Here is a 26,527-nt window from a genome sequence, read left to right on the forward strand (position 1 = left end):
TGAAAAAATGCTTTTCCTTAATCTTTTGGAGTGGTTCAATTTTCCAGTTGTACCCATAAAAGAGGAAGTTCTAAACTTTGTAAACAGTTTGATCAAGGTATGACATGGTAACATTTATTTTTATATATATATATAAACTATGTGTCTTTAGAATGCTGAAGCTAAATAAAACTCGGTGTTATTTGTTTTTGTAGCTCCATGTAATGAGATTTTAGAGTGTTTTACAACGACAGGAATAATAAAGCCACTATATATAAATAGAAATTGAAGCAATTTGAGTAACTTGAAAAGGGTCAGAGGGAAGCTGAAAAAAAAATTCTTTAGTTTCTCTGCTTTTTCAGTTTCTAGTTTACTGTGTAATTTCTTTTTTGGGGTATGATCTGCAGCTAAGCATTTGCACCGTTCCTGGAAAGTGAAGATTTGAATGTAGGTGCAATTTATCTTTAAAAAGTTGAGAAAACATTGCAGAAATATCAGAGTTCTCAGACTCTGTGTTTTAATCACTAATCAGCAGCTATGTAGAGGAAAAAAAATCCCATCCTTCATACTGATGGATGGCCTAGACAAATGAACCTTAAACCAAAATAAACCTTAATCTTTGATTACAATTCTTTCCTTTCTTCCCCCTGCCCTCCCCCCACCCCACAGAGAGACCTTGAGACTCTTCAGCCTAACTTTGTCCGTTATTTGTCCTAACGTAGCACCCACCTGCTGCCCAGAAAATGATTGGAATTGGTGCAGTGGAATTCTTCTCTCAGCTTCGCCCCAGTGTGGGTCCAAACTTGCAGGCCATAATCGATGGGATTGTGGATGGACTCTTCTTCCTTCCTTCTGAACTTCCTTCTAGTTCTTTAACAGTCTGTTACCAGACTCAGCCTTCAGTAGATCAACCAGGTAAATTACATCCTTTGAAGCGTGATTTATTGTAAATGAAAAGCTTCTAGCCTGTGAAAAGCTGATGTTTTCAGGCATAGTAGCCAAATTATTCCTTCGACGTCAGTGAAGCGTGTGGTAAGCAGGTTCTGCCCCAGAAAGTGTGATCTTAGCTAAATCAGTGCCATTCCTCTAGCGGAATTCCCTGTGCAAGAGCAATCCTGTTTGTCATCAGGCCTTTTCTGTCCCTTTCTGCAGTGGTTGTAGCAGTGTTCGCTATAATGTAGAAAGGATGTGACACAGGGGTGGTCTCCACAGACAGCTCTATGGCAGCAAGTGTAGCAAGTTGGAGCAAATCTGCAATTAAGCCGGTATTGCTTTGCTGCTTTTTTTTTTTTTGCATAGTAGGCTTTGACTTGGAGAACAATTCAGATCTTAACAAAAAAAAGAAAAAAAAGAAAAAGGAAGCAGTCAGTGATCGTAGTAGAATGCTTTTTAAAAACTGCATTAGTTGTACGCGCTGTCTGCTTAGTTTTGGGTAAGCATTTGTCGTAGAGAAATATGTAGAATTAGTTTAAATTTAGTTTCATATTGTGTGTGAAGTGCTTTGTATAGATGTGAAGTGCCATTACGTGCTTCCTTTATCTAGTTTATTATCTGTCTGTTACAATGATTTACAGTGCCTCTTGGATGCAGTCAAGAAGTGAACCCATGTGGTTCTCCTCTTCTGCCTGAAAAATTTTAGCACAACAGATAGAGGATAAAATTACATACCGTGGATGTCCTTTCTTCATCCTCGTGGTTCTTGTGGGAAGGATGCGGCCGTTACACTGCATGGTGCTGCAGTGGCCACACCTCTGTCACTCGTACTGAGCAATCTCAGAGATAAAAGTGATTTTTCTGTGGTTTCTGCCACCTGTCTAATGCTTGGAGTTTTAGTTTGCTTAGAACTATGTAGTGGCTGGGATTGATTTACATTTTTTTTTCCTTTTTTCCTCTCTGTGCCCACATAGGGGCAGATTTTTACCCAAGATTGCTGCTGTGTGGGGAATGATGTAATGATCTTTTACGTATGCATTCTTAAGCTATAGCTTTTTGAAACTACCCAACCAAAGTGTTGTACATGATCTCTACTTATGCTGTAAATTTTATACATGTGTGGATTAAATAATCTTCATGCTTAGTAGCAGGAGTGCTATGTTTTTCTTTCTATTTCAACTTCATTTACTGGGAATAATTGTAAATTAATCTGGGCATTGTTTAGTTTGATCTTATGAAGCAAATATTATGTTCTGGAGAGATTGCTTTTAATGTTATATACCTTGCGTGTATTTTGTTATACAGTTTGCATATTAATTGAATGTATTAATAATATAGATATTATATACAGGGGGAACGACTTTCCAGCTGACCTGACAACCCATCAGTTTTGATAAAGAATGATTTTAGGTAGTTAATTTAAAAAGTCAGTTTTATTACTGCATAGGTAGTTTAGAGGAAAACATTTTTTTTGGCTACTAGTTCTCCATCAGGTAATAAGTTCTGAGTAATTGCTTTTGCTGTTTCTTGTATGGTGTGTGAAGTAGTGTAAGAAAATGGAAAAAAACTTTACAGTTGCAGAATATGATTGTGAAAAATAAACACCACACTCTTTTTAATCCACTTTCCTGATCATCTGACGCTATTTTAAATCACTTTAATAGATTAAAACTCAAGGGTAAAAGGCATCAGTTCGGGAGAAGCACGAAGATGAATTGAGTTTTGCTTTTTGCTGGGTTCTTTTTAAGTGTACGTGTCTTAAACGTACCCTTTATTTGTTTCAGTTGAGCCTCAAGAGGAATTATTCACTGGATATTTTTGTCAAGGTAGAAGTCATCTGCCACAGTTAGAAGTTCCTCCCAAAAGAACAGCTGGTATGTGTAGATATAAAATAAGAATATGTTAATTACAGAAGATGCTTAGAGCTGTAATTTAAATTGAATTCTATTACAGATATTATTGTTGGTTATTTTTTTTTCCTGTTGTTATTCTGTGAAGTCTAGTATCACAGAAACTACAATTATAATGCTTGTAAAAATGGCATTCATCTTAATAACCCTTCCTCTTTTCTAGTAAATGGTTAGTGGAACTCATTGGAATAGGTGAAGTATGTTAAAATATGCTACAATCTGAAAAATTATTTAAACTTCTAATGCTTTTTAGAAGGTCTACATTCCATAATCAAAAGTGGCTGATTAAGTACCTTTTTATTTCAACAAAACTCAGTCTGGAGTGTCTTTCTGCTTTTCAGAAAACCAGATTAGCTCTTTAGAAATCTTTACCTTTTTTCGATGTGTGAAAACCAGTGTTACGCTTTTTTTGTCATTAAAATGTGTCGCTGGCCGACACTATTTTGGCAAGTTTTTCCTGTATTAGTGAATGAATAGCAGTTCACAGGAGAGTACTGGGAACTAGACTTTACACTGTAGCTTTGGAGTTACTGTATATAAATCACCAGATAGCTGATACACTACTAAAAAAGTTGTCTCTCAATATTTCAGTTATTTCTATTTCAAGCAGTATATAGTTTATAAGTTTTTGACTTCGCCATGGAAATATACAGTGTAATGCTTCTATAAAACATACTCTGAAATATCCACTCTCTTTTTTTGCAGTGAAATGCTTGAAATTTTCCACATTTCCTTGGCTAACTCTGACTTCCACGGATAGACATGTTCTTTCATCTAATGAAAGGTACAGTAATGGAAACATTACAGCTTGCTTTGAGTCTTTATTTTTCTTGGCTAAGAGTGGTTCTAAATTTCCTCCCTTCTGCATCATTAGACTGTTCCTGTAAATAACCTAATGAGTTAATTTTTGATAAATGATTGCAAAAGCTGTGGTGAGGTTGGACAGAGCAGATAAACAGGGGTTTTTAATAGGGCGGGTTTTCTGTTAATGCCGCTTTCTGTTCTTGGTGTTTAATTCAGAGTACATTTTTTGTTGTTCATGACTTCAGTCTGCCTTCTGAAGTTCTCAAATGGATCAAAGATTTCATTCAGTTAGTTTTAGAACAAGCTGGAATAAAACCATTCTAACCCCCACAGCCACTTGGCAGAGCAATCCATACTTTCAGCAGAAGCTTCACTAGGTTTAGGCCAGTAAGTTTAGGTACAATGCCGTATCCGGGCATTGAGTCACGCAGATCATCTTTCTGCAGTGATTTTTTTGTTTGTTTGTTTTTAACTTTCTTATACAAAACCAGTATTTGAAGTGGCCCAAGGAAGAGTTCTGGGGTTGGGATTCCTTAGGAGTTGACACGGAACCGTGGTGGATTTTCTAGCACAGCCAGCAATGTGGTATCACGGACTAGACTGTTTAACAAGTCTACTCTAACTACATTTCTTATAATAGACTTTTGTGGGTTTTGGGTTTTTTTTTTTCCCCTTTTGAAAGATCTCTGAAGCTGGGGAACCTCTTTAATATTTAGTTTCCTTTATGTCTGAGTCTAGAAGGAGAACCCAGATCCTTAAAATTGGACGTTTGTTTTTTTTACAGCAGTTTCAGAAACAGTAACAATAGAAAAAAGTAAAGTAGAATAACCAAATGGTTCTCACTATTTACTAATATACACTTTAGAGAACAGCTAATAAATTTCCCCCCTCATTTAACTTTCCACATATGTAATTGAAGTGCTTTTAAGTTATACATGAATCTTAGTAATAAAAGAAACTTCCTTTTTGGTAAGAGTTAGATTACTTGCTGTACGCCACTGAGATAAGCACTGGCTTTATAGGGAATTTCCAGTCTTTCTTATCTTAATTTCAAATTCAGAATCGATAAAGTTTATTTCTCTTCTGGGAACTTAATTTTGTGTGTGGTTTGATAACAGCTGAAACCAAGTTTGTTCTTTATTTTATACAGAATTAGCATAGCGAAGTTTAAAAATGGTGTGACAATAGAATTACAGAATTTTTTTCTTTAGATTCTTCAGTATTGTGATTATAACTTTCCTGTAAAGACTGGTTCGAGCTAATAATTAATGGTTGGTCTTTTTTTTTTTTTAAACATATTTAAATCTGAACTGCATTTTTAGCTCTTTGAGTAGTAGCAACCAAAGTTTAATTTGGAGCACGTGTGAACTTCTTCAGGATGTGATTATGCAAGATTTTCCTGCGGAGATCTTCCTTCAAAGGCCGAAGATTGTACAGGCAAGAATTCACATAGTGTTCAAAGTTTTTGTTGTGCTATAAGTTGTGCCAAGTAAGAAATGATGTAAAGGATACAATTTGTTCCTAAACAAAATAGCTAAACAGAATTTCCTTTGTGTAAACTCGAGGTGCATAGAAAAGGAGACATCAGCTTTATATCGGGTTTAGAAGGTTATTTGGTTTCAATAATGAGTATTGCTAATTAGTAATGAAGTGTGTTGTGAAGTAATACTTTGTTACTTCTGGATAAGATAAATGGTGTCACTGTCATATGCACACCCTCTGATGGGCTTCTATAATGAAATTAGTGACTTAACTGGAAATACAATGTGGAACTTGTCCTGTTCCTTAGGACTGATAGTCTCGCATTCAGCACAAAAATAATAGTTAAACCTATTTGTTCTTTGCTGTGATTTTTAAACTCTTAGAAACACTTGTGACCTGTATTTAGTGCAACACTCTTGCTGACATGATTGTTCCTGAAGGTGCATTAATGCTCAGCTACCAGTGCACTGGTTTTGTATTTGCAGAGCCTTTTGTCTCTGCTCAACCTGGCTTTCGGAAGAGACGGAAGATATCGGTTAGCTTTGCAGGCTGTGTCGTGCCTACAACAGTTGTGCGTCTTTTTGAGAAGCAGACTTAACTTTCACAGAGATCCAAGTTTTTCTTCCACAGAGCAAAGTAGGTATTTTTAAATATTTGAAATACTGTTGTGTTTTTACTGTAGGTAAGATTGTCTAAAAAGATTTAAAAAAACCCCAAAAGCCAAACCATAACTTCATAGCAAATGTCATCTTGTGAAACTGTTTTGCTAAATGATGGAGTTCAATACTATTCATGTTAGTAAATATTTTTGGAGTACTTATGTTATTTTAAAATACTTACTCATTTTTACGGTTGCCTGTGATTCTTCATTCATCAACTTTTTCCAGTATCCAACTGTTCGTACGTCAGCAGGAGAGGGATTTGTAACTAAAACTAAATGAAATCTGTAAAATAAAAGTGGGCAGAGTTTCAGAAAAGTTTTCGAGTTATTAGTGCTTAACAATTTCATTACTGATTTAATGAGCTTTGTTAATTTTCTTTTTTTATTCTAATGGCTGAAAACAGTTTAATCCTTGTTTTGGATTTTACAGTCACTAGGGCTATTTCACAATGTTCTTAATGCTTAGGTCTTGTAATTTTAATAGTGTAGATTAGTTATAGAGATCTCCCTGATTCCATTCTGTCAGCTGAATTTAATCAACTTTGTTTCTATAAATTGGTAGTCTGGTTCTTTTCGTAAGATTGCCACTGTATTGAGAGTCTTAAATAATATTGTCTGGTTTTTGCTAATTTGGTTATAACATCAACAAATCCAATAGTCTTAGTCAGACATTATGTGTGTGTTTTTAAAATTCAAGATTTATGATTCAGGTGTAATTTTCAATGGTTTTGCCTTGGAATTGAGTTTCCAAACTCCACTGCTTGATAGTGGTAGTGTGTCCTAGCTCACCAGTATTTACTTGGTGTTTTCCATATCCTGCCCTATCACCTCACTATACGGTATCTTTCAGGATAGTGGATTCCACTAATGAGAAAATATTTCTGTTACATAAAGGCACAGCTTCCCAGAATTCATCTATATCTTACTGTCAAGAAGCAAGAGGTCCTCCTCGTTCTCAGAATCCATCACCTGGAAGTAGTAGCCCTCGGCCATCTGTGATTGGACGGACAGTTCAGCGTCCTAGAGGAGATGGTCAAGATTGGGATGCAGCATCTTCCAGGTGAATAAAACAGGAAATAGTTTACACTTCAGCTAAAAAAATTATTAATATGAGATTATGTCCCCAAGTCCTTGTCCATGTGTGGGATGATGTGAGAGTTTTGTTAACCTGTGGAAATTCAAACCAATATTTATGAATTGAGCAGTTAGTTCTTTAAGTGGTGTTCAGAATACATAAGGTGAGTCTTGCCTGCCGCATTCTGGACCCAGCCCATGTTTTTAATGAAATCTCTTTGTATCGTTATTGCTTCTGCATGTATTTGTAAGATGCAGAAAAGCATTTATTCAGACTTGCCATGAAGTCAGGGATTTTTCTCTTTCTTCAGCAGATGACCCCGTGAGTTCCTTTAAGTTGAATGGCCATCCCATAGGTTACAGTGTACAGCGTTGTCAAAAATGCTGTGTTGTATGAAGATTTCCATTAAAATCTTTAAACGTTGTTGTTAAACCTGACAACAAACCTCAGCTGAATAACATGTAAAAATTCAACTCTGGTATGAAATTGTGAATCGTCTGCAAGACCTCAAAATGATTTTTGTTTGTCAGTGGTTTTATTGCTCATCTTGACACAACAGACTTAAAGCTGCCATTCAAGAACCAGTCCTCAGCCAAAGAAGGACCAGAGGAGGGCACAAAAATGATCAGAGGGACAGAGCCCCTCTGCTGTCAGGACAGGCTGAGAGAGTTGTTCAGCCTGGAGATAAGAAAGCTCTGGGGAGACCTTATAGCAGCCTTTCAGTACTTAAAGGGGGGTTATAAGAAAGACTGGAACAAGCTTTTCAGCAGGGCCTGTTGTGACAGGACAAGGGGTGATGGTTTTAAATGAAAAGAGTGGAGACTCTGAGTAGATATAAGGAAGAAATTTTTTACACTGAGAGCAGTGAGACATTGGCCCAGGTTGCCCAAAGAGATGGAAGATGCCCCATCCCTGGCACCATCCCAGGTCAAGTTGGGCCCTGGGGCTCTGAGCAACCTGCTGTAGTTGCAGATGTCCCTGCTCACTGCAGAGTGGGTTGGACTAGATGACTTTTGAACGAATTCTATGATTCTACAATTTAATGTTGTTTAGTATGTGAGAATTTAAAAGTTCTTGTGAATCCTTACTGTATGTTTGTTGGTAGTCCTTTTGAGTCTCTTTGGTATATTGCCTTAGTGACTGAGTAACCCTAGGTGTTTGGAGAGACTGTGATATTACAGTAAGAACACTTCATGTAGTTAATTGTAAATGCACCTTGAGAGTCATTATATTAAAAGAAATTTTTACTCCTCTTAATTCAAATATATTGATATTTTATTATGCGCCTGAAATGGCACGTAAGTGAACTTCAGGCTTTATGGATACTCAGACCGGACCATTTTCCCAAGTTGAACAGTTAACAGTTTGATAGTAGCTGGTGTATATTGTGCAAGAGGTAGGCATGGCCCGCTGTCAGAGTAGTAAGGAAATCTGCGTAACGGTAAGCACCAGTTAAGTGGTGATGAGATATCTACAAACCAGAGAGTGGTAACTCATTAAAAGTATGAGGTCATCTTACGAGCTGTGTGTGACTATACACCTTTATCATCTTGCATCCTGTGTGCTGCCATAGAATAGAAACCATGATAGAGGGTAATGACCGCAGTGTTGCTTTGAACTTGCTGATTTTGGTATGGAAGAGCTGCTTTTAGGAGTCTTGTCTTTTTCAACATAATAGTAATATAAATTATTTGTTTATTGCAATTCTGAATGTAACTCTTCTTTTTCTTTGTTCTTAAATCTTGAGACTCTTCAATCTCTCTGTTTGTCTGTTTCAAATTCTGCCTGGAAACTTAATCTTTACTCTTTATGATTGATACCTCTCCTTCCTTACCCTCTGGTAAGTGCAGTCAGAACCACTCATATTGGTGAGCTCTTCTGTTTTGCTTATAGTCTTCTACTGACCTCTTAAAATCAGTTGGCTTTTAAATTCTTATTTGCCATTCTTCAGATGTCTTTCACATTTAGTTTGACCATATAATGTACACTGTCATGCCACAATTCAGTTTCTTCAGCTTGTTTAATAATAAAAAGCAACCCAACAAAAACCAGCTATAAAAGTCACATGGGTTTTTTAAAGCAATTCAAGACTGCTAAGTGTTTAGGATAAGAAAAGACATTAATACAACTCAGAACCAATGTTTTTTAATTATAATGCTGCCAACAAATAATTTTTTCTGAAAGCTGTTGGAAAATAAAAAAAATTATGAACTATATAGAAAGCTCGTAATTTTAACTAATTATATATATAATAACAAGTATATGTAGATTTGTAGTATACTCTTGGTTCCACTTAAGGCTTTCTTGGGCAAGGGAATATTTTCTGGTTTACAGTGGACAAATAAGTCCTATACGTTGAAGCGCAGGGCACAATTACGTAATTTCGCTTCTAAGGATTCTTGTGGCTAGTTGCATGGAATGGTTTTAATGTAGTAGGTATACTTTAGGCTGAAATTTGATTTAGTAAGTGGCCTTGCTTCAAGCTGCTGATGGTCTTTGTTCACCAAAAATAACGTTTCAAGTAAACCGATTTTTATCTTGCGATGTCATTACACGTATATTACTTTGAGCATGCAGTTCTGAGTGCGTTTGAAGATGTCTGCCAAAACAGTAGGCCTTCACTTGTGATGTTACCAGTTCTGACATTTAAAAACCCAATCAAAGAAAATCCCCCTCTTCCTGCAACACTGGTGGATGGCAGAGGAAGATTGGGCTGGACTGAAGGATATGCATTAAGGAATTCTGTTTTTAACATCTGTTCATATATGGGTTTTCTCTTCGCAAGAGTTAACTATGTCTCTTTTTCATTTATTTTGTTTTGTTTGTTGGTTGGTTGAAGTGGAAACAGTACTCAAGTGAATGCAAACTCCAGAGTCGCTCTGCATTCCCCACTTGACGTGGGGCATATTGACCTACCAGCTATTGAAAACGAGGACACTTTGGAATTACAGATGAAGCAGCTTAGCCTCCCTCAGTTCTGTGTTTCCATCTTGGAAAATGCAATCCCCCTTCTCAGAACAGGTGAGAAAGTTTTGCAGTAAGTATTTCACGTATGTACCCTTCCCATCTGCAGTACAAACCTCTTCAGAGGTTGGTATTGTGAGGTGAGTACCTCAGCTAAACAAGGTACAGGTGATTACTGATAGACTGTAGCTAGTTGTAGCAGTTCTTTTCTAGGGACTTGTTCTGGTCATGAAGCTTGAATCTTCTGGTTCATTCCCAAAATTGCTGCAGAGGTTTCAAGTGCTTTTTGCTGGTGGTGGGAAGTAGTGGTAGAAAAAGTGGCTTTTTTGGTGGAAGAATGGTGTGGCTGGATAAAACGTCATCCAAGAAGATGGAGAACTGACCACACTTAACAAAAAGTGTTCCGATCTCTTTGAGCATAGTTTTTCCTCCAGTTCAAGAAATAATTAACAAAAATTCTAGGAAAAGTTTCATTGTTATTCTTATGAATGCAGTAACAAATTATAGTTATGTTTTAATAAATGTTAAAAGTAATGATTTTTATTTTAACTTGCAAAGACTTTTTGAAGGGCAGTCTTCTTGCTCTCAGGTGTCTAAAAGGATGTTTAGTTGTAAAACACTGTCATTCAAAACAGATATTGGTAAACGAGGTAAGAGTTTCAAATATAGGAGCTGGAAATGTATGTATGACTAGAATACTAAAAGTTGTGTTTCTGATATACCTGTCAGCATTTCCTGAGCTGGGTAGAGGCTTTGCCTTAAAGATTGCATGAAATATGTATGAAACTTCCATTTACTATTGTTTTCATGATTGCCTATAACTTTTTATGACTTTGTTCTGTCACAAAATACTAAGTTACTTGTGTATTTTTTGGTAACAACAGCATTAACCTGTGGCCATGGGAAAATTATTCAATCCTTGCGTTTTTTTTTTTTTTTAATAGGAAACCAAACTGAACTGAATAAAAGTTCTGTTTTCCCCTTTCAGAGTAGTGATATTTAAATACTAATTTTTCACAAGCACATTCATGACTTCTGGCATCTTTTATTTATATCCTAAAACTGCAGAAAATGTATTTTCTATCTTTTACTTTTCTGGCACATGTCACTTCCAATCTGCAGAGTTAAAATATAGTGAGTTTTCCTACCTTTCAAGATTCTTCCTTTGCATGTTACCATAAAACCAAAATAGTTTTATTTTCAAATGAAGTTAATCTGTCTTTGTATCTCTTGCCCTCAGGGTGTTTTTTTTTTTTTTTTACACTTTTTAAGCTCTACTGGATGATATTTGTTCTTTCTTCCACTGTGCTGTAGTGAGACATAGATTGTCAGCAAACTAATGTGTTTAACCCATTCCTATTGATCCAGAGTCCTGTGATCTGAAGGCACGCTGCGATGCTGTTTCTGACTGTCTCACAGTAACACACTGTTTCTCATGAGGTTATGTTTTCTGAATCGCTTTCTTCGGTAAAATCAACAGGCACTTTTACTAACGTTATTGCCTTATATGGTGTACATGGTGTAGTGCAGATTTTCTTTTTCTTCTGTTTAAATTACTGGGTAAAGGAAACCCAGCAAGCTTATGTAACATTTACTTGCTTGTACTTTACAATATAATGTGTATTTCAGTTAAGCTCAGATTCTGTTCCTTGTGGAGATGTTCACTGGAATTTTCCTTCCTTTGTGCTGACCTGTCTTGTGAGTGAAGTAATTTCAGAACACAGTGATGGTTTGGGTTGTGCGTTTTTTGGTCTTGGTTTTTTTTGGTTTGGGTTTTGGGTTTGGTTTCTTTGAGTACAGTTTTAAGGTACCCTACTTGTCTGAGGTTCAGTGATGATACTGCATGTCTTAAAGATAATTATTCAATTCTGCACAGCAAGACATTTATTTTATAGACATTGATTATATCAGTCATACTGTACATTTAGTAATATTGAACTCTTACAGACATACTGGTTGCCACAGATGCTGGGAAATGAGTATTTTGCTGATTTAATGCACTATAATGAAGAAATTTATTAAGTCACCTTTCAAATGTTTAAGCATAGAAATTTGATTAAGATATACTAAATAATTGTGCAGAGAGAAAAGGTGCTTTTTCAAGTTTTCAGGTATATACTCTTAAATTGGCAGCATTTTGCCTGAAATAAATGGAAGGCAGCACTTCTGTGAGATAGGAAACAGCAAACTCCAAAAGGCCCTGTGCCATTCTCTGCCATATGCTCACTCAGAACAGATCATTCAGGCTGCAAATTGCAGGAGCTGTGGTCATTGTCACTACATATATAGTCACACACACGCATATATATTTTTTCCTCAAGTATATCAACAAGGCTCCTACAGCATGTAAAATCTACAAAAGACAGAAAAAGTGACATATTATTGTTAAATCATAACAAGCAGTAGAGCTTGCTTTTTTTTTTAACAGATTTTGAAGGATGTGAAATTTTTATGGTAGTTAAAAAATAAATTGGAGATTCAATGGTGTTGTGTGAAATCCATCCATGGTTTTAAATAGAAACATACCATCAGCAAGTAACTAAGCCAACAGTTGCACTAAATCGAGTATTTGGGATAAACTGTCACCATATGGTTCCCTAGGATGCCAGACAGTTTTGGCATCTTCTGTATGAGGTTGATAATATTTGGTCTGGTTCCAGATATTCTGCTTGTTCTTCATGAAACCTCCTAGCCTTTGCTGCTCCTCTATTGTCTCCTTGTCTGGGGATATTAGAGGGAGGTTTATATTTGTAGTAAATGTTGGCTGTAAATGATTAAGCTCAGGACAGCTTTCTTTACCACTGTATTCAAGCATAAAACTGTATGAAGTGTAAAAGTTGTTAATAGACCAGATTAGCCTTGATATTAAGAGATACTGAGTCAGAAGGAGCAGTGAAAATGAATAAATATTAGCCTAAAAACAAGGGGGGGAAATTTGTTATGGAGAAAAGTACAAGTGGATGAAGTGGGTATTCATCTCTTTGCCTTTTAAAATAAGATCTCGCACAAAATAATCTGTGATGAAAGCCGCTCCTGCTATACCAAAAATACAGGTTAACAGGAATAGGTAACATTTATGGAAGATCTGTAACCTAGCTTGCTGCATGGGGGAAATAAGTGACTTTATTCTGAACTTCAAAGAAGTCCAGTAATCAGATTATAGCTGTAATAAAGTTGATCCATAAGACTTGAGGAGATTCTTTTTTTAAGTGTATGATTACTTTAATCCCTTGGGTTGTGATTTTGCCTAGTTGTTGTCTTCGTGATTGAGGGCTGTTAGCATTAGTTTAGTAGAAGAGTATAGGAAAACTGAGCCATCAGATTTTCAGATTTGGAATAATCCCTTGATCAAAATGGTGTTTTCTGCTTGTCGTAATACAGTGTTTTGTCTGGTTTTGAATTTGTCCTCTTATTTGTATTCTTAGGCGGTAGGAGAGTGACGATGGAAGTTCTTGAATTGCTTGTTGAAGACATGTTCCTTATTGGTGATGCTATTTCTGAAAATGTTTGGGAAGATGATAGCCTTTTTGCTTTGGAATTGGTAAGATTCTTTAGCTTTGATCACCTGTATTTAAGAGTCTGCTTTTATAAGCCTCTGACATTTTCTGCAGTGATTCATGTACGTACCTAATCTGCTGAGCTACCCTTTTAAAAATCTTAAATAGTTTACTACTAGATCTATCACTTGCACTATTTTTATTTTTTAAATGTAAGTTCTTTTACCAGATGATACTTCAAGTTTCACCTCAAGAAAATAAGTGGCTGTTAAGCAGCCACTGAAGAAAAGTACGTGTTAGTGAAGGGAACCCAGGGGAATAGTACAAATGGAGACCAATTTGATGTAAATGACAACTTTGCACTTTCTTTAATTCTTATAAACTCCCTGTTCAAAATAAGGGAGATAGCTGTTTACAGTTCCAGTCTTGGAACTGTAAGATACCTGATATTCGTTTCCTACACAGGATCCTTGCACAGGTTTCAGTTATCCTTAACTGTTGTTTAGCTGGGAAAGAACGCCAGAAGGCTTTCTGGCCCAGGAGAGATTCAAAGCATTATGGTGCTGTTGACTAAACAATTTAAATTGCTGGAAATAAATACCTGAGCACTGTTGAGAGTTGTTATATATGTGAAATATCAAATTAGTGAATAGCAGATGAAACAACCGTGCCCAACTAGCATTTTTGAAGGCAACTGGAAGCTGAAATGTAAGCTAGCGTGGCTTCGGCACGTAACAAACATACCAGAGTTGCAGACTGAAACTTGTCTGAAAACTTAAGTGTAGTCTTAAATGCACATGACTTCACTTAGAGTTAATGAAAATACCACTAAATGTGAAACGATGGTATTGCAATAATTATTAATTAAAATATTACCGTAGGCTTCCCTATTCTCTATCTTACAATGATAATATTTATATTATTTAGAGGACCTAGCAGTGAATGAAAACATTTTTCTTTTTAATTTGGTGTACTGATCTGTCAAAATCTAATTGATCAACATCAAATAGAGCTGAAAATTTCTTGGAGAACTCTTAATCTAAGAAGCTTACTATAATCATTTGTCTAGTTGTTGCATGTCCTGAATCAGTATACTCCATTGCATATAAATTTGTCAAACTACAGGAGAAACTGAACATAATCACATGTACAACATACTCATTGTTAGTTGGATACTAAAATATCAGAATTTCAGATTTGGATTAATCCCCTTTGTTTCCAAACCACTACCAAAACTCTGCAAATGAGCTGAGTAATTGTGTACAATTATACTGGTTTTTTTTAAAGACGGGAAAAAAAAAGCTTTGCTGACATAATTTTATTCCATTGGTAGAACTTTGAGTTTTATTAGTAAAATACTTTTCAGATATAGAATTCACCTCTGATTAAAAGTCATGAGTCTGTATCAGTTTGTGATGGAGAGCTGGACTGTGCAGTGCAATTCAATACAGCTAATTTTGATAAAGCAGCTGCAAGGCAGGGGATAAAAAAACAGCTCTTCATCTTTCTTAGGGTTCAAGTAAATAAAAATAACTGCATGAACAATTTTAGGAAACTGTCATTATACTTACATTTATGTTATTTAGTACTGTATCAATAGAATGTCTGTTATCAGAAGTAGAGTGTGTTTTTTAGAGTCGTTAGGCTTCACACGTGGAAAACATTTTTCCTCTTAGTGTTGTGTATGAGCTGCAAGGGAAGGAGGTTGTGTGGCTCCTTTCTAGGAAACTTGAAAGCGCTTCTTGCATAACTTCATTGCTTTATGTTTCTCGGTTTATCCGATTTAAAACACTGCACTGGAATATCTTTGTGGAAAATAGGTGTTTTGGAAAGCCCATTCAAAAATACTTAGATCTGTAACTGCCTATTTTACCCAAGTTTTTATGCTTCCTTCCTCCCAGGTAAAACTTTTGCTGTTTTCCATTTTTGTCATGTGTCCTTAAGTGCTGTTTGATTCTGTCGTGTCAAAACTCATATACTGTGGGTTGCCAGGACCCCTCAGCTGGTTTGGATCACTAGCTTTGAATTGGTCATCCCTATCTCAGGGAGGAGTAAACTTTTTGAATCTACTCTTGAGACTGTGTGGTCTTGAAGCAGAGGCTCTTCCTGCCTCTGCAAACTGTGCCTGGGCAGAGAGAAACTTACTTTTTTTGAACTCCTGGAGATTAAAATTAATCTTTTTTCATATTTCTATGTAATAATGAGTGTAGATAATTACTGATTTGATTTAATCAATTGCTTATTGTCATTTTATTTAACTTCAAGTATGTTGAGTCATATAAATAGTGCTTAATTGCTGAACGGTGATTATCAGTTTCTGGAATTAATAAGCTAAATCTCACATGTGCTATTATTACCTTCTTAATCATTATTTGGCACTCCAAAACTGGCAACCGAAACTAATTCTGCCTTTGTTCTAGTGTCCTCAAGTGCAAACCTGGCTTTTTCAGGTGTCAAAAATTCTGGAAACTAATTTTGTTTTCTCTAATTTCAGTAAATCCAAATAGTAGTGATTCTCAAGTAGGATTTTTATGTAATCTGAAAATTGTGCTGCTGTTCCCTTTGAGAATGAATAGGCATAAAAAACATTTGATGTTCTCAAAGTTTGGATTGTGGGTCATTTTGGTTTTGTTTGTTTGGGTTTGGTTTGGTTTTGTTGGGTATTTTTTAATTTTAAAGTAAAGCTTTATTAGCAGGTTAAATGGTTAAAATTCCAGAAGTTCAAAAGTGTAGTGAGCAGGAATTAAGGGGTGGTGGTGGGGTAATTACTCAGAAATGAGTAATTACTGACCAAAGTATGCACAACTACAAGAAGGTGGGGTGAGGTCTAGAACTACTGCAGAGTTCTGGTCAGATGACAAAAAAACCCCTGCATATTTTGTACCATTTCTGCATTTTTAAATTCTTAGGTGTAATTGTGTGATTGCTGTAGGTGCTGTATAAACACTGTAAAGATTCGGTAATGTTTCAATTATTTCTAATGATCGTATTTCTGATGTTGTTTTCAGAAAGACAAATTGCTTCTGGTCTTCAGTTTACTTGGAGAAACTATATTATATCACAAGAGCAATATAAGCACAGAGCAGCCGGAGGTGATGTTGGTGCATCACAGAATGGCATTTATTAGCATTTCGCTTTTCACTGTTAGATTGCTGCAAATACTCCTCCCTGTGGAAAAGGTATGCGAGCACTCATTTTAAGTGGTTGTCTTTTGGTTTTGTATTTTAAGAAGGCGGAAAGTGATACTTCCCTCAGTGATTAATACTGGGAAAATAGCCACCGGACAGAGAAATTAATCTGATTTACATTGGCCGATGTACTATTCTGGAAGGCGACTTTGTCCGTTCTTCAGTCACTGGTGCATTCTGCAGACTCCTCTGCAGGATTCAAGTCTTCAAAAAACCTTTTTAATGTGGTTTTTTAATGAGTTTTTGAAATGCAATGTTGTTTTCCCTTCTATAACATTTCTTCTTGTACGATGCATGGTTAGCAAAGCTGTGCTGCCCCCTGCTTGCTTATAGTATATGTGCAAGTAAGACTAACTAAAGACTAGAACTACATCTTTAAAATCCTCACTCTTAACCTGCTGGAACATAGTAGGCAATTATGCTTCATACATTGCAGTCATTTTACTTATTCTTTGCCCTTTAAAAGAAGTTCTGTTTTACCTCTTGAATTAGGGTTTGTTTTTTTTTTTTTGTTATCCTGTTTATTTCAAATGGGGGTGTCTGATGTTTGGAAGATTTTGTGGGATGGAATACGTTAGAAGATGTTTAAACCTGTAAGGATTTACATGGTTTTTTGGACCAGTTTTTGTTGCAGTGTAGCTGATTTTTAGAGCTACAATCTGAGCAGCAGATTGATTTTCAGTTATGGGCTTTTTGTCAGAAATACTAAGTCTTTTAATGTAAGTAGTAACTTGTAACTGCAAATAAGTGTAGACATACTAATCTAATGACTTTTTGTAATTTTTATCTATGTTCTTATGTATGTAATAAAAAATTACAATTCTGTGTAGGGCAGGAGTTGGGAAAAAAGTTACTGTATTTGAAGTCAGAATTTTAGTTGAAGTGATAGTGAACACTTGCAGTAAAAACACCCAAACCAAATACAAGAGAATCGCAGTTCTTAGTGTGTGATGTTACTCTGTGGAATGGTAGACAGCTTTTTTTGAAATACAGAAACAATTATGGTCTGTGTGTTCTCTGCCATCTAGTGGTTACACACAACACGGACCCTGGCCAGTAGTGCGTGGGCTTGGTTGTTAGTGCTGTGACTGCATTACATGCAACTTTTGTGACTGGCTGCAGGTCTGACTTAGGACTGACATCCAACAAACTCTCACTTTTTAATTAAAAAAAAATTCTTCGCATAGAAGAATTCTTCAATAATTCTTCAAATAGAACTCATTTGATATGTGTTTCTTTCCGTAATCTTTAATTGGCAGCCCAACTGCAAATTGTTGAACGACTGCAAATGCTCTTGTTGATTTTACTGTATTTTCAGGCTGTTGTTCTGACAGTTGTTTTCTTTTTCAAAGGCGAGTAAAGTTTTACAAACGAGTCTGCTGAATGCTTTATTCCTTCTCTCTCTGGACATGTCCTTCTCCTCGGAATACCCAAGCATTCATGAATCCGTTGCAGCCTATCTGGAGCAGATGAGTACTGAGAACTACAGTATTTATAAACAAGCCTCAGAAGCTGCATATTCAATCGAATGCACTTGTAGCTTTATGGCTGAAGTTCAGAAGGAGGTGTGGAGTTTTATTATATGAAATACTTCTGTAGGCAAAATTCTTTCCTCCACTTTCCTTTCTCTGTAGTCTAGCCTAGCCAAAGAAAATATAGTATATAAAATAAAGTGTACTGCACCATGTAAGATGTAGTTAATTTATATTTGTTTTCACTAATACCAGTCATGATGTTTGTGAAAATCTTATCCTAAGTAAAAACAAAGAAATAAACACATGGAGGTGGGCTTAAGACCTTTTATGGGCAAAGTAGTAATGAAAGAAGGAATTACTCAGGTTAAATACATGGTGTGTGGTGGTGTGTGTATGTATGTGTATTGTCCAGCAATTACAGAGTTCAGAAAATTTGAATTCCCAACTGCTTGGCAGCTGTAGCTCCAATAAACAACTACTTCTAGACTGTGTAAGATTTGTGTGTTTCACTTTGTAATGAAAACAACTGATATACTTTGCTTTATTAGATAAGAGATTCTAGCACAGTACCGAAACATTCTTCTCTATTATCCAAATGGACCATTAATTGTGCAAAATACTTGTTCCGTTGGTATGGAAATGAATGAATAAAATACAGCAATATAAACGTAGTGCTATCTTAAATCTGAATTAATCTATTCTGTATATAGGGAGGTTCTGAACTTAGTAGAAGCAATACTTTGCTCATGAAATACTGTTTACAATGAAGTTAACTCCATCCAATTTAAATGGCTCATGTTTAATGTATTTGGTAACCAAAAGTATGAACACCTAAGTGCTTAAACGGAAAAAAAACCTTGCTCTTTAATATTAATAGTGAATTGTTAAAAGTTTAATAGTTAGATCTTTCATTATACTCTTCTCATATAAAATGCATATTGATTAAAAAAAGTTTTATTAAAAGCATAAAGTATTCAAGGATGAGTCTATTCTTGGGCATGTTAGAGTGTTCATGCTGTGAAATGTTGGATGCACATTATACCCATTGAGTTAATAGAAGTTTACTTAGATTCAGCAGCTGAATCCAATACATCTACATAGCGGATGTATTGAATGATGATACCTTCTGAAAGATAATGCAATAGTAATTACTAATTGCTTTTTTTTCCTCTTCATTTTACTTTGCAGGGGGACAAGAATCTTTATGAATTAGTAGAATTGGCAGATCAGGCCTTGAGTAGTCTACCCTACCACCAGCACTTTCCCTTGCTGCGGGAATGCGTTCACATGTGCTCAAATATGTGAGTACGTTACTATTGAAAACTCTTACTTGAGAAAATATAATCTTTTTTTTTCTTGGATAAATTTTCTCGAATAGAAGCTCAACTTGTTTATTCCCTGTATTTGAACAATTGTTTTCTTTTAGATATTGAGAGGTCTCTTAAATAATTTGTGTCATTAGTGGCTTTCTTGAAAATTGAATTTCAGGTGTTAAAAAAACTCAAGGTTTTATTCTTTTTTTATGTATAAGCTTTTATAATTTCGTCTGTGAAGTTACTATGTGATTTACAAAAATGATTTTAAAACATTTTGACGTCTTTCAAACTTTTTAAAATTCCTTTGTCCAAGTGTATTTATATAACATACTTTTGTTTTACTTTCAGAAATCCTTATTTCATTGTAGATGCTGTATATTACAATATGGCATCATATTTATTAGACAGCATGTTTTTATTTATTTTTAGATTTTCTGTGTCTCTAGTTAGAGATTTTGTTACCCTGTGGTGACTGGAAAAGTTCTGTATTAAACACTTTAATCAGAAATACAAAATCTTAATTTTATACTGGTCCAGAACTTGACATCAGGGATTTTTTTTTTTTCCAAATGAAAGTACTTTTAAGATCTCCTTAGTAAGTTTTTAAATTATGAAATGTCAATATACTTTTCAGTGTTCTAATTCTTGTAGAATTATTGTTTGACAACTGTTTCAAGGCAACAGGAAATTCATTTTTTTAACTAACATCAGCTCAGTTTGTGATAGTGAGATGGACTTTTACCTCTGTAAGGAAAAAAATTCTGAAAACATAGAATTCTTTTTTAATAGTTATATACCATGATCTAAGGATCCTTTTTCAAGATGTATACCTTTTCAGGAAATATTTTTCAGCGATTATCCTGAAATTTAACAAGAAAATTTTTATATACATCTTTGGGTACTGAAAATAATAGTTAAATTAATTATTTTTCCTTTTCAGGTGGAAGTCTGCTGAGGCTAACTCATTGCTCCAGGCTGAGGCTCAGAAGGTGCTTCTCCGTCTGTTGTCTCATCCTTTACTGAATATAAAAGCTGAAGCCTATCGCTGCTGTTTGGATGTGGTTAAGGTTAGACCTAATGCTTACTTAATGTTCTCGGTATTGTGCTAAATAATGCATATTATATGATTTCCTCATTAAAAGCATTTTTAGTGCAAATTCTGTTTATCGTGTTGTATAGGCCTGGGCTTGCATTTTCCTGTTATATTTTTGGTATTAAATCTACTTGGTTAGGTTATACCTCAGGTACTGCACTTCAGCATGACAGGATCTCTAGAGGGGGAGAACCAGTGACTGACAAATCTGTTTTTTAAAAGGAATCTTAATAATGCTGGTCACTTGGGGTTTTGTTGCTGTTTTACAGAAAGTTTTCAGTTTAATTTTAGTTTTGAGAATAATTCAAGCATTCAGTTTTACCTGTGTTCTGAAATGAAGGTCATAGAATCACAGATTCACTTGTGTTGGGACCTTGAAGTCCAACTCCACTTCAACTAGATCAGGTTGCTTAGAGTCCCATCCAACCTGAGCGTAGATGTTTCCAGGGATGGGGCATCTACCACCTCTCTGGGCAACCTGGGCCAGTGTTTCACCACCTCAGTGTAAAAAGTTTTTTCTTTAAGTCCAATCTAAACAGACCCTCTTTTAGTTTAAAACCATCACCCCTCGTCCTGTCCCAACAGGCCTTGCTATAAAGATTGTCCTCATTCTTCTTGTAAGTCCCCTTTAATTACTGAAAGGCTGCAATAAAGTCTCCCCGGAGCCTTCTCTTCTCCAGGCTGAACAACCCCAACTCTCTCAGCCTGTCCTCACAGCAGAGGGATTCCAGCCCTCTGATCATTTTTGTGTCCTCCTCTGGATCCTTTCCAACAGGCCCGTGTCTTCCCTGTACTGAGGACCCCAGAGCTGGATCCAGCACTGCAGGTGGGGGCTCAGCAGAGCAGAGGGGCAGAACCACCTCTCTTGACCTGGCCACACTGCTTTTGATGCAGCTCAGGATACGGTTGTCCTTCTAGGCTGCAAGTGCACGTTGTCGGCTCATGTCCAGCCTTTCATCCACCAGTACCCCCAAGTCATTCTTTGCAGGGCTGCTCTCCATCCCATCATCCCTCAGCCTGTGTTGTTACCGAGGATTGCCCTGACCCATGTGCAGGACCTTGCACTTGGCCTTGTTGAACCTCAGGAGGTTCACACAGGCTCTCTCCTCAAGAACAGATGCTATTCCATTCACAGCAATTTTTCACTTCCCCTTTTTTTTTTTTCTTTCTGTTCAGTTGTGGTTTGGTTTTGGTTTTTGGTTTTTTGTTTTTGTACCTGAGCAAAAATAATTCCGAGCTGGCTGCCTTTCTGCTTTTAGCAAGAATGTTTACTGAAGTGAAAACTAATGAATAACACACTAACGTATTAATGAGATGAAAACTGACAATTTCAGAGTAAATATTTTTACCTAGATTACACTTTAATTCTTTAGTCTGTATATAAAAAATGGAAGAAAAATACCTCTTTTTTCCTATGTATAAAAGCTTGGGTTGTCTTTAAGAACATGTAAGTCCTTTTGTGTACTCATTGTTTTAAAGCCTTAATTATTTGTTGTTGTTCTGGTTTTGAATTTTTTTATATGGATATTTTGTCGCTGCATTATTTTTTATAAAGATAGTTCTAGGAAAAAACATGTGGGCTTCCCAAAAGCATGGGTGTGCTCTATATTATGAATGGCAATGTTATATTCATCGGACATTTAAGGTATTCAGTAATATTGGCTCACAAAGTAAAAATCACTTTTCTATTTTCACATAATACTTTCTCATAATTCTTGTTTTCTGTAATGGACATCAACTAAACTTATTGTCCTTGTAGCACAGCTCACTAATGTACAAAGATGCTGAAGCTACCTTTCCACAAAAAAATCCAGTCTCCACTGAAGGGCACTTCCATCTTTTTGTGAGGTTTTTACCAGCCTGTTTCAGGTCTTTCTTATTTTAATGTAATACCAAACTACACGTAAAGTTTGTCTCATCTATTTTTGCTCTTAATTACAAAATAATTTTGTTATTATTTTATTTCTTAGTCCTGTGTAGCAACGGGGATTTTCATCTTAAAGATGGTGTTTCTTCCAGGGTTGTAATATTTAACTTTCCAAACTGTATGGAGAAAGCATTTCACTGAATATCAACTTCAGGCAGTCTATAAACAAGGTGTAGTAGTGGAGACTGTCTTAAAGTTTAAAACTAATCAACTTTATTTTTACTGAAGGACTGTTTAGGTGTTCATAATATTCCTAAGCCTGCATCTTTGATCTGCCATGGAGTACATTTCCTTCTTCATCCAGAAGTTTTGTATGAAATCTGTACATTTGGCCTTCAGGAGGATAAGAATGAGGTACCATATTTAGTAGCTGTATTTATAAGTTGATGTGCATACAAAGTAGGTGATGACGTTCTTTGTGGTGTTCTGAGGCTTATATGACATTTTAACTATGTACTATCTAGTATACAGAAAAGCTATGCAAACAGTGAAGTTGTAGTAAAGATTTTTCTTTTTTATGATCAATTTGGAGACAATGTTCTAAGCACAGGATACTGTTAAATCAGTAGGTCGCTCCAAAAGTAATGCCTCCTATTTACGTCGTATTTCCATGGAAACTGCAACAGCTACAACGAGCACCATAACACTATTTGATAGAGCAAATTCTTATCTGCCGAACACTATTTTCCGACACAGTCCCTGCCATGGGCTGTGCGTTTTCTCCAGTGATGAACCAGAGCCTGCACACCTCGCTTGTAACAATCTGCCTCAGCGGAGGTGACCCACCATCAATGCCACTGCTGCTGGAACGGGCCACCCACCACCTCACTGTGCTGACACCCACTGTTTGGTCTCCAGAAACATTCAGCAGTGTTGATGAGTGCCAATGGGTGCAATTAAATTCCACTGCTTTGCTTCACACTCACTCCCATGTCAGACGCCATGTTGTCAGATGGTCCCTCTGCTGCCACCTGTCACATGGCAACAAAATTTAATGGGATATTGGTGGGAAGGTTCAACCTCTACTGACAGACCACCAACATCTGCCTCTGATATGGTGGCCAACGTAATAGAAATGCCTCCTATTTTTTTGGTGTGGCTCTCATGTAATAAAGACCAATGTGAAATGAAATATATTCAGCCCTATTAAAATGTGTATATTATGAAATAATGTGTATGATGCTTTACATGTGTGGAGATCATGAAGTGTCAAGTCTTATTACAGGTGGGATGACCTGTGAAATACGAGCATTGGTTGAAGAGCAAAAAGACGTTTTAAATCTGCAATGTCTTTGCTATAAAAATTTTTCATCACTATGAACACATCTGTGTTTGAATTTAATTACCTGAGTATTATAGAAGTGGTTTTGTTGTATTATAGAATAGGACCAGATTTCCATTGGGTTCATTTGTATCTGTGAATGCCTAACAGGTATCCCCTATTTCCTAGTTTACATATAAAGCTAATCAGGGAGTTCTGAGAGGAGGAAAAAATTACTGAGGTTATTTGTAACTACTTCATAGCTGATCCTCAAGGTCCCTGCAGTCAGAGGGGGAAGAACGCCAACTAAGACTTTTTTTTTTTTGACTTCTCTTCTGAAATAAGTTGATTTGGTTTCTTTATTTTAACATAGTACTGTGCACCATCCCATTTAAAATTGATTTTAGATTTTAGCATTTTAAAAGAAGTAAAATATCTTTGATAACGTGCTATGTATTTGTACTTTGTATGTAAATTAACTTTTCCCAAGAAAGCATTTCTCTTGGTTGACTACTCGGATGCCTTATACACTACTTGGATGCCTTATTTCTCTTTTAATGATTGGTCAAGCATAACAAGTAGACTTCAATTGATACCCATTTTAGAAGGTAGTTGGGGCAGAGAATGCATGCTTACAAAATTATCTTACTTCATTCTCTTTAGCTTATGATGCATTCTTCTTATTTTTCTAACATAATATATAGTGAAAATCCTATTGAAGCATGGGTTTTTTTAATTCTCAGATGTATATCTGCTACATAAGTTTTCATAAAGCATCAGTTTAATCTTTCAGGCACGTGAGAATGAGAAGTTGTTGAGAACCACCTTCTGTTTCAAGGCTGGACATAGGATTTGCCGTGTGATTTTACAAATCCAGTCCCTTAAGGACAGGCTAGAGTGGTATTATTAAAGGCTGTTCTTGTTGCCTGGGGTGAGAGGGTTTTTAACTGGCATGACATTCAGTTGTTTAGCTGCTAAAGGTACATGGGTTTACATTAAGTCAGGAAGAGTGATTTCTGAGAAGCTGGGTTTTCTCCCTCTGTTCCCATCGTAGTAATAATATTGGCTTGTAAGTTCTTTCATATTGCATATAGTATCCACTGCCTACTGTGTACAGGATGTATTAATACAGTATAAGTGCTGTATCATATACTTTTTCCTTTTTGATAAAGAGTTTCAGATGAATTAATGTACAATTTGAAATATTTGGCAACCTTCTTGGTTCATGTGTTTGCCTCAAGGAAGTGAAGTAGCCATGCAACAGGCTTTAAGTCACTTTTTTTCCTATATCTTCAGAAGCGTATTATAAAGACTGGGAATGAAATGCCCCAGAAATGGAGGGTCAGGAAAGAAAAGAGTTTGTTTTATCTGCAGGATAGAGGGACCAGTAGGTGTGTAAGCTGAAGTGCCGATTTATTTCAGAAAAGACAAACCAGCGTTCTACAGGGAAATTGTCTGGGTCTTATTCAGGCAGGAGTATTTGTGTGTTTTCTCTGAGAGGCTTTTCTAACGACTTAGATGTTTAGTGTGACTGGCAATGTAAAAGTCACGTTCTGCAGTGACAATATTTTGTCTGTAGATCCTTTCTCTTTGAGATGTTGTTGTGTAGCATTTCCAGTTACAGCGTTACTCACCTGGACACATCTGCAGTTGCATTAGGTTCTTTTTTTTGTTATTGCAGGTGAATTCTACAGCCAAGGCCATTCTGATGCATCTGTTGCAGGGACGATTAGTAATGACAGTATTGACTTGGAACAAGCTTATTGAGGCCCTCTGTCCCGTCATTCCTGTTTTACAGGTACTTCTAAGTGCTTCAGTGTCAATTTAATGTATGAGTTTAAACACCAACACTATCATATTAAACAGCAAACAGAATGTTCACCTCAGCGGATGGAAAATAGATGAACAGTAATATACCTACAGACTTGTGTCAGATGTCAAATGGAGGAAGGTTTCTTAGGGGTCCTGTCAGAGTTACTACTTGGAATTTCTAGACAAATTTTAGCTTGGTATTACTAAAACATGAAACTTTGAAATCTGGTAGTAGAAATCAGCAAGTGCTGACTGGGACCTTATATGGTCTGAATGTCTGAGTAGATAATCCAGGCGCAGATCAGAGCATTCCATGCTTTTTACAATTAGCTAATAATTATTAGAATGTCTCCCATATCTTAAATTTGAAAATTGCAACTCCTCTGTGATGGTTATATAGTTTTCTGATCAAGTATGCACTCAATAAATAGAAATAGGTGTAAGTTGTATTTTCTGTAATTTTGATATTTGTTTCTTTGTTTCCAGTATTATAGAAGTATCAACAGTCACTATTATCCTTGGACTTTAGTCTTCATGTCTGTAAAAATGTGTAAATTTTCTTTTCGTTATCTGTACTCTTGGCTTCATCTAACGGGAATTGCTGCTTTTCTTGGAGCCTAATTGCTCCATGCAAATTCTTTATTGTTTTTCCTCTAGCTAGAAATTTCCCTTCTATGATCTGCCTGTAGTCTTCCAGATGAGATATTTTCCTGCATCTATCTGCTGTCTGATTTTCCTTTTGTCTATTATTTGGCCATATTGCAAATGGCAAAATGGAAATTGCTTATTGCAAATGGAAATCCATACTTCCATTTTATTTAACTTGTCTAATATATCCAAGTATACTTTTTGACTTTGTTTTCTCCAAAATTATCACTGTTGGTAATTACATCTACTTCTTTGTATCACTGCTGTAGATTCATTTGTAACATAAGCCATGAAATGGAAGACTGAGTCAGAAAAAAAGTTCAGAGGAAATACATTGAGAACTTCAAAGTGGTGGGAGGAAGGTTACTTTAGAGCTCTTTCACCCAGTAATGTCAACTTTTCTGTGTTACCCACGTACATATCTTCCATTGATATTCAAGATTAAATAGGTGGGGGTTTAATATCAGCTGTAGGCTAAATACATGAGAGGGAAGTTATTCCT

General features: G+C 36.1%; 1 protein-coding gene across 1 annotated transcript in view; it reads left to right on the forward strand.

Annotated features, from left to right (window-relative positions):
- Positions 1 to 7: 7 nt before the first annotated feature.
- Positions 8 to 26,527, forward strand: part of RTTN (rotatin) — a gene marked incomplete at both ends in the record, with an annotated part of 34,075 nt that continues 7,555 nt past the window's right edge. Inside the window, 15 exons of the mRNA XM_010135420.1 lie at positions 8 to 97; positions 702 to 894; positions 2,709 to 2,786; positions 3,528 to 3,606; positions 4,949 to 5,063; positions 5,594 to 5,744; positions 6,664 to 6,829; positions 9,684 to 9,865; positions 13,234 to 13,349; positions 16,314 to 16,484; positions 17,846 to 18,058; positions 19,157 to 19,269; positions 20,225 to 20,351; positions 22,533 to 22,658; positions 25,247 to 25,363. Coding sequence (XP_010133722.1) covers positions 8 to 97; positions 702 to 894; positions 2,709 to 2,786; positions 3,528 to 3,606; positions 4,949 to 5,063; positions 5,594 to 5,744; positions 6,664 to 6,829; positions 9,684 to 9,865; positions 13,234 to 13,349; positions 16,314 to 16,484; positions 17,846 to 18,058; positions 19,157 to 19,269; positions 20,225 to 20,351; positions 22,533 to 22,658; positions 25,247 to 25,363 — 2,037 coding nt within the window. The remainder of the gene's footprint in view (positions 98 to 701; positions 895 to 2,708; positions 2,787 to 3,527; positions 3,607 to 4,948; positions 5,064 to 5,593; positions 5,745 to 6,663; positions 6,830 to 9,683; positions 9,866 to 13,233; positions 13,350 to 16,313; positions 16,485 to 17,845; positions 18,059 to 19,156; positions 19,270 to 20,224; positions 20,352 to 22,532; positions 22,659 to 25,246; positions 25,364 to 26,527) is intronic.

The sequence above is a fragment of the Buceros rhinoceros genome, unplaced genomic scaffold (genome assembly GCF_000710305.1).
Source record: "Buceros rhinoceros silvestris isolate BGI_N320 unplaced genomic scaffold, ASM71030v1 scaffold7734, whole genome shotgun sequence".
NCBI lineage: Eukaryota > Metazoa > Chordata > Aves > Bucerotiformes > Bucerotidae > Buceros > Buceros rhinoceros.